Source organism: Armigeres subalbatus, chromosome 2 (assembly GCF_024139115.2).
Source record: "Armigeres subalbatus isolate Guangzhou_Male chromosome 2, GZ_Asu_2, whole genome shotgun sequence".
NCBI lineage: Eukaryota > Metazoa > Arthropoda > Insecta > Diptera > Culicidae > Armigeres > Armigeres subalbatus.
In genome coordinates this window covers 285,656,700-285,665,371 of record NC_085140.1, presented here as the reverse complement: position 1 = coordinate 285,665,371, position 8,672 = coordinate 285,656,700, and the positions used below count along the sequence as shown (strand labels likewise).

The 8,672-nt window shown below is 44.5% G+C and overlaps 2 protein-coding genes across 2 annotated transcripts; both read left to right on the top strand.

Moving 5' to 3' along the window:
• Positions 1 to 339: 339 nt before the first annotated feature.
• LOC134209778 (uncharacterized) lies at positions 340 to 2,451 on the top strand. Its single transcript, XM_062685812.1, has one exon. The coding sequence runs from the start codon at positions 340 to 342 to the stop codon at positions 2,449 to 2,451; it is 2,112 nt and encodes a 703-aa protein (XP_062541796.1).
• A 98-nt stretch (positions 2,452 to 2,549) lies between these two features.
• On the top strand, positions 2,550 to 3,227 carry LOC134209777 (uncharacterized). The gene has a single exon (XM_062685811.1). The coding sequence runs from the start codon at positions 2,550 to 2,552 to the stop codon at positions 3,225 to 3,227; it is 678 nt and encodes a 225-aa protein (XP_062541795.1).
• Positions 3,228 to 8,672: the final 5,445 nt, after the last annotated feature.

Below are 8,672 nucleotides of genomic sequence, written 5' to 3'. Positions count from 1 at the left end.
TGGATGTCGACTGAAACATCACTCTCTTCTTCATTCTTCGTCCACTCCTGGCACATCGGCCCACTCAGTGAATGTATCATCGGGTAAACAAGCTACAGAAGACGGACAAACGTTTTTCAGAATTCTTCCAGTCGTGCTCCATGGGAACGGAAAAAGTCTCGTAGTTTTCGCCTTCATAGACGAGGGTTCACAAGTTACGATGCTGGAAGCAAAGATTGCGAAAGAGCTGGTGTTTCCGGACCAAGAAAACCGCTTACTCTACAGTGGACGGGCAACGTCAAACGCAGTGAACAAAGATCGGAAGCGGTGGATTTGGAAATAGCGGGTAAACACAGCAGAATGCGCTACGAGCTACGCAATGCGCGAACCGTAAGCTGTCTTCTACTCCCGGCGCAGCGTTTGAACTATAAGCAGATGACAACACGCTTTCCGCACCTAAAGGGACTTCCAATAGAAGATTACGATCTAGTACGACCAAAGCTCTTGATCGGACTGGACAACCTTCGTCTCGGGGTTCCGCTGCGGTTGCGTGAGGGAGGACCGTTTGATCCTATTGCCGCTAAGTGCCGATTAGGTTGGGCAGTATATGGCGCATCAACGAAGACGCTACCGAGTGCGAGTGTTAACTTCCACGCGGCTGCGTCGCCTACCGTGGATGATTTGCTAAACGAACAGCTTCGGGATTATTTCACTATGGAAGAAAACGGAACTACTAATCCAGGACAGACAATTGAATCAGACGAGGACAAAAGAGCGAGGCAATTACTGAGGGATACAACGAGGCGTACAAAAGCTGGTTTCGAGTCTGGTCTTCTATGGAAAGTTGACGATCCGAAGTTCCCGAATACGTATCCAATGGCCATTCGTCGGATGAAAGCGTTGGAGAAGAAGTTGCAGGGAAATGCTGCGTTAAAGCAACGAGTTAGCGAACAATTATGCGACTACGAACGAAAGGGCTATATACGCAAAATCAGCCAGTCAGAAGCCAACTCCATTGATAATCGAAAGACTTGGTTCCTCCTTTTAGGAATCGTCATCAATCCGAAGCCGGGAAAAGTTCGGTTGATTTGGGACGCTGCGGCAAAAGTTGGTACAGTGTCCTTCAATTCGTGTTTGCTAAAAGGGCCTGATCTTCTAACGCCTCTGCCAAAAGTACTCAGCAGTTCCCGATTGTTTCCCGTGGCAGTTTCAGGGAACATCAGGGAGATGGTTTTACAAATAAAACTGCAAGTTAGCAACAAGTACACCCAAATGTTTGTATATCGCCACAAGCCTGAGGACCCGGTCCAAATCTACGCTATTGAAGTCACCATGTTTGGTTCCACGTGCTCTCCGTCTACGGCGCATATCGTCAAGAATGCAAACGCCCAGCAGTACGCGCCACATGTATCGATGGCAATCATCGAACACCAATATGTGGACGACTACCTGGACAGCTTCATGACAGTAGACGAAGCTACACAGGTGGTAAACGAAGTCAAACTTGTCCACTCAGATGGCGGATTCGGAATACGCAACTTTCTGTCGAATGAAGGCGAAGTACTGAGGAGAACTGGGGAGATCGAACCAGATTCACCCAAAGATTTTGCTCTTATGCGTGCAGAAACTACTGAATCAGTGCTCGGGATGAAGTGGATCACAGCCGAAGATGTCTTCACATACAGTTTCGCTATGCGCGACGATCTACTGCATATTCTCGATGAAGATCACATCCCGACGAAGCACGAAGTCCTGAAAGTGGTCATGAGCCTTTTTGATCCCTTGGGATTCCTGTCTTTCTTCTTAGTCCACGGTAAGGTATTGATGCAGGACATTTGGGCATCGGGAATCGGCTGGGATGAACCAATCGGCGGGCAGCTCCACACCCGTTGGCGTCTATGGACCAACTACTTGCCGCAATTGGACACACTGCGGATTCCTCGATGCTATTTTCGTGCTCCGTTCCCCACCAACTTCGACGGAGTAGAACTCCATGTGCTCGTCGATGCTAGTGATTCCGCGTACGCTTGCGTTGCATATTACCGCCTCGAAACGCAGAATGGAATTCATGTAGCCCTGATCTGTTCGAAAAACAAGGTGGCACCTCTCAAGGTACTATCGATCCCTCGCCTGGAGTTGAAAGCAGCGGTCTTGGGAGTTCGGATGCTGGAGTCAGTGCATAGCTATCACACCTATCCTATTTGTCGACGGTTCCTCTGGAGCGATTCAAGTACTGTGCTGGCATGGATTCAGTCTGAACATCGCCGATACAATAAATTCGTTGCCGTTCGCATTGGCGAGATTCTAACAGCAACCGATGCCCGCGAATGGAGATGGGTTCCCTCCGGTCTAAACACGGCAGATCTCGCCACTAAGTGGAAGAATGGGCCAGATTTCTCGCCGAATACTCCTTGGTTCAACGGACCGTCGTTCCTTCAGAGGACTTCTGGCCTCAGCAAGTGCAACCAATAACCACCAGCGAAGAACTGAAAACTATTCACATTCATTCCTCCGCTGCATCGTTAATTGACGCCTCACGGTTCAGCCAATGGTTCCGTCTGCAACGAACGATGGCGTTTGTACTACGATTCATCAATAACCTACGATGTAAACGAAGCGGGTTTGTACCACGTGCTGGCGTTCTCTGCCAAGAGGAGCTGAAACGTGCTGAGGAAGAGCTCTGGAAGGTCGCACAAGGTGATGCCTTTCCGGAAGAAATTTCCATTCTTTTGGAAACTCAAGGTTCCCCTGATGCGCGTCACCGACGCGTTGCAAAATCCAGTCCGATCTACAAAAACTGGCCATTTTTAGACGAGCGGGGAGTACTACGCCTTCGTGGCCGAATTGGTGCCGCAACATTCGCACCGGCCGAAGCTAAGTATCCTGCGATTCTGCCCAAGCAACACATTATCACTCTCCTAATTACAGACTGGTACCATCGTCGTTTCCGCCACGCCAATCGAGAAACCGTCGCGAACGAGATGAGACAACGGTTTGAAATCGCCAAGCTGCGCGCCTTGATTGGAAAGGTTGCGAAAAACTGTATGATGTGCCGACTGAAGAAAGCTGCGCCTAGTCCTCCCGCAATGGCACCGCTTCCTGCGGCGCGTTTGCAACCATTCGTTCGGCCATTCAGCTTCGTTGGGGTGGACTATTTCGGACCGATATTGGTCAAAGTTGGGAGGAGTCAAGTGAAGCGGTGGGTGGCTCTGTTCACCTGCCTTACTGTTCGCGCAGTACATTTGTAGGTAGTGCACAGCCTGTCCTCTGAATCATGCATCATGGCAGTGCGACGATTCGTTGCACGTCGCGGATACCCGGCCGAGTTCTACTCGGATAACGGGACATGCTTTCAAGGAGCGAGCAAGGAATTACAGAAAGAAGAATTGAAGAGACGAAATAACGCACTGGCTACTACTTTTACTACCGCTCAAACTCGGTGGTGCTTTATACCACCGGCTGCCCCCCACATGGGAGGCGCATGGGAGCGCCTAGTTCGCTCTGTAAAGGAAGCTTTAGGAACCATAGCAGAGGCCCAGCGTACACCAGATGATGAAGTTCTCGAAACGGTGTTGCTCGAAGCCGAGGCTCTCATCAACTCACGTCCACTCACTTACATCCCTCTTGAGTCGGCGGATTAGGAAGCCCTTACTCCCAACCATTTTCTTCTGGGCAGCTCTAATGGCGACAAATGTCCAGCGAATGAACCTGTTGATAACCCGGTGGTACTACGTAGCAGTTGGAGACTTTCTCAGGCGATAACCCAACGGTTCTGGACAAGATGGGTCAAGGAGTACCTACCAGTAATCACACGTAGGTCAAAGTGGTTCGAAGAGGTTCGGGACATTGAACCGGGAGATTTGGTGTTGGTTGTTGGCGGAACGGCGAAGGACCAGTGGATTCGTGGGCGAGTAGAAACGGTGATTCCTGGACGTGACGGGAAAGTTCGTCAAGCAATCGTCAGGACCGCAACCGGAGTGCTCCGACGGCCAGCAGTGAAGTTGGCAGTACTCGACGTTCTGAATAGGAGTGAACCCATAGGATAAGTCGTACATCAACAGGAACTCGACTAGGATTCACGGAAGGGGGGATGTCACGTCACCCCCCTGCCAATCATCCACTGTGGCGAATTTGAGCTGCGGCTATCATTATGGTCAAGCAATTGTTGACCAATACAGCGATCTACCGACCAGCAGTGCAAAGGTAGATGGCGACGGATGGTATAGATGGCAATGTAAAAACAAAACAATCTACTCATTATATAGAAGTTGCTAACCGCATGGTAAAACCTCTGAATGTTTATGGATTTAAACTTACAATTATAATTATACACTATTGAATTTGTTATGAGCTTAAGACTAAAGTGGCTAAAAACTAAAAGTGGCTACAGGTAACATGCGTATTACATTAATCGTACCGTATGCTGAAGATACCGTATTAATTTTAGTTTAGGCCTCCTGATTGCATAGTGAAAAGGCATAGATTGCTACACTTCTATGTAAGTACGACTATTAATTTCTTGTGAAAACAGTGAACTTATTTGTATTTTGGAAGATAGACCGAGGTACAGCACCAACCCAATAATACCTGTTTAGGTGATAAGATTCTTTATCCTGTGGATTGCACCAAAAATTGTAAGTAGGAGATAGGGTAACCAGAAGTCTATAATGCTAATAAAACTATAATCAGCTTTTAGCTAACCACTACAAATTGGGTTTGCTCAGAAGAACTTGGAATCTCCCACCCACCACAACAATATCTTAAAAGCAACCAAGGAAAACGGATGGTATCAACAATATCACTTGAATCCGACTGATTTAGAGCGATCAGCAACGATGTTTTAGGTTTTAAAAAAAGTCCCAAAGTGTAATTTTTAATTTGAATTTCTGAAAATTATAGTTATCGAGCAAAAGTAAAGTAAATAAACTGGTAAAAAACAGCGTTATACTTTTTTTTAATTTTAGGGAACAAATTTAAAACGTGTACAAATAGAAATGAAGAATTCTCTAATTGTCTGCGAGAATCATAATTATGCAAATCTTTTAAACCGACATTGATTTCGTTTTCCAAAGTTAAATAAGTTCCTTCGCGTGTGAGATCGAATAAAATCGGTCGAATCACCTATCTGCCTGAAGTTCATTCTGGGAAGTTTCTAAACCTTTGGTGCACCGTTTCCTGTATGGTTGCAAGTTAAGTTTTATGCACTCCCTGGCACAGATGAGTAAAAAGTTTACAGCAGTGGCACAATACGGAAGAATTATGCACTCCCATCACAATTAAACACATAAAGCTCAAAAGTACAGTGTTCGCATTATTGCTACTACCATTACTACCCGTATAAGTTTTATGCTCATTAATATAGCTTTTCTGTGTCTTTGAATAACTTCCCTTTGAAAATTGAAGCATCGTTTCTTTCATGAAAATTACATATCTGACCACATACTAGTTGCATCCAAAAGGTGGCTGAGTGCGATTTCAATTTTCATCTCTGGCATTCGCCACATTTATCAATATAAAAAATGCAACACTCATTATATCGACGATTATTTGCTCGTTCTCTTTTTTCCAAGGAACTGCTGAATAATTCAATAAACCACAGGAGGTAAATACCCGAAAGCAAATGAATGCGATGCAACAATTTACAGATGTAATTATGTCATCATCAGACCGTTCGGGTTGTTTTCACCGAATCATCACATCGCACCGGGTTCCTGCCCAGCCCACCGCCCACCATTTCTGGCAGCAGAAACAGAAGTTGCACCGTCGGGAAATGAGCATGTAAAGCGATTTTAAACCCATCATCAACCAACCCGACTGACCGCCAACCATCAGCGCACAGAACGGTTCCCAGTCAGCTCAGTCATCGGTCCTCTCAGTTGGTTTGCGGAAGGAAATGACTGCAATTTAAGTGAATTGCAAACGCTTTTTCCACAAATTTTCACTTCCATCCATTCGATTGCAACAACGGTCACTGTTGCCACCCGCTCTCAACAGGAGGGATCGGCGCGTGGGTGCTGTTGGTGTTGCTGTGGGGCTCGATAGGCACTGACCATCGTCGAATGCTGAACGGTTACCTCATACCAATAGCTACAGGCGACGACCACTCCGCCAACCGACTATCCATCCAGCGTGCAAAGCTCGAATAAGGAAATGAAAAATTCACTTCTCATTGAACCCGACTCGAAGTGCGATTCATTTATGTTCCGATGCGATATTTTTCCCGGACCACCACCGGAGCACCGAACCCGATAAACTACCAATTCCGGTTTGTTTCGACACGGTGCCACAGCATTTGTGGACATAGCAGCAATACGTTTCCTAGCCGGGTACCGATTGTGCGGTGGCCTACATCGGTCCGTACAAGTTCAGGTCAACGTACCTTGGTGTACATTCTCGTACGAAAAGGTCCACAGAAAGCTGCATATAGCTATTTGAAAAGTCCTTGTATTTTCTACATTGATGTATTGGAACATATCGGGCGGGTGATATGCGTTATTAGATTAGGTATTTAATTTTTTTCTAGCATTTTGCGTTACGATTTAGACAACGCGAATATCAGTTTCAAGTAGGTCGTATATTTTGCAACTGATTGGGGAGAGGGGGGTATATCCGGTGATAAATTCGTTTTTAAAAGCTCCAAATGCGGGGGGCACTGGTTCTAATGTTGCATTTCAACTAATTTTACACAGCTGTTCGAGAAAAATATGGTCTCCAACACAAAATGAGCGAGGACAATAACAAATCCTATCCTTCCTATGCGCTTGAAATAGAAAGATGATTGAACGTTAGCAAGCTCTAAGTTTGATCATCACTTCTCGATGGGGGTTTCCTATCCGATTTTGTGTTTTCGCACTATTTCAATCAACTTCTTTTCATGGCTTGTAGTGATTCCAAAGAGCTTTTGCCTCTCTTTTATCGTTGGTCGTTATCTATTGAGAGCATGGTTTCGACCTTTCGTTTCAATGAAATCAAAGCAAACGAATCCAATCCAAATCCAATCCAAATCCAATCCAAATACAATCCAAATCCAATCCAAATCCAATCCAAATCCAATCCAAATCCAATCCAAATCCAATCCAAATCCAATCCAAATCCAATCCAAATCCAATCCAAATCCAATCCAAATCCAATCCAAACCAATCCAAACCAATCCAAACCAATCCAAACCAATCCAAACCAATCCAAACCAATCCATATCCAATGCAAATCCATTCCAAACCAATCCAAACCAATCCATATCCAATACAAATCCATTCCAAATCCAGTCCAAACCAGTCCAAACCAATCCAAACCAACCCAAAACCAATCCAAATCAATCCAATCCAAACCAATCAAAATTCAATCCAAACCAATCCAAACCAATCCAAACCAATCCAAACCAATCCAAATTCAATCCAAACCAATCCAAACCAATCCAAACCAATCCAAACCAATTCAAACCAATCCAAATCCAATCCAAACCAATCCAAACCAATCCAAACCAATCCAAATCAATCAAATCAATCCAAACCAAATCCAATCAAACCAATCCAAATCCTATCCAAATCAATCCAAATCCAATCCAAACCAATCCAAATCCAGTCCAAACCAGTCCAAACCAATCCAAATCAACCCAAAACCAATCCAAATCCAATCCAATCCAAACCAATCCAAACCAATCCAAACCAATCCAAACCAATCAAATCCAATCCAAACCAATCCAAATCAATCCAAACCAATCCAAACCAATCCAAACCAATCCAAACCAATCCAAACCAATCCAAACCAATCCAAACCAATCCAAATCCAATCCAAACCAATCCAAACCAATCCAAACCAATCCAAACCAATCCATATCCAATCCAAACCATTCCAAATCCAATCCATAACCTATCCACATCCAATCCAAATCCATTCCAAATCCAATCCAAACCAGTCCAAACCAATCCAAACCAAACCCAAAACCAATCCAAACCAATCCAATCCAAACCAATCAAAACCAATCCAAACCAATCCAAACCAATCCAAACCAATCCAAACCAATCCAAATCCAATCCAAACCAATCCAAACCAATCCAAACCAATCCAAACCAATCCAAACCAATCCAAACCAATCCAAATCAATCCAAACCAATCCAAACCAATCCAAATCCAATCGAAATCCAATCCAACCAATCCAAATCAATCCAAACCAATCCAAACCAAACCAATCCAACCAATCCAAACCAAATCCAATCCAAATCCAATCCAAACCAATCCATATCCAATCCAAACCATTCCAAATCCAATCCAAACCAATCCATATCCAATCCAAATCCATTCCAAATCCAGTCCAAACCAGTCCAAACCAATCCAACCAACCCAAAACCAATCCAAACCAATCCAATCCAAACCAATCCAACCAATCCAATCCAAATCCAAATCCAATCCAAATCCAATCCAAATCCAATCCAAATCCAATCCAAATCCAATCCAAATCCAATCCAAATCCAATCCAAATCCAATCCATATCCAATCCAAATCCATTCCAAATCCAATCCAAATCCAATCCATATCCAATCCAAATCCATTCCAAATCCAGTCCAAATCCAGTCCAAATCCAATCCAAATCCAACCCAAAACCAATCCAAATCCAATCCAAATCCAATCAAAATTCAATCCAAATCCAATCCAAATCCAATCCAAATCCAATCTAAATCCAATCCAAATCCAAT

Excerpts from the sequence above, each read along its gene's own strand:
- LOC134209778 (XM_062685812.1), top strand. The coding sequence starts at position 340 with ATGCGCTACGAGCTACGCAATGCGCGAACCGTAAGCTGTCTTCTACTC.
- LOC134209777 (XM_062685811.1), top strand. The coding sequence starts at position 2,550 with ATGGCGTTTGTACTACGATTCATCAATAACCTACGATGTAAACGAAGC.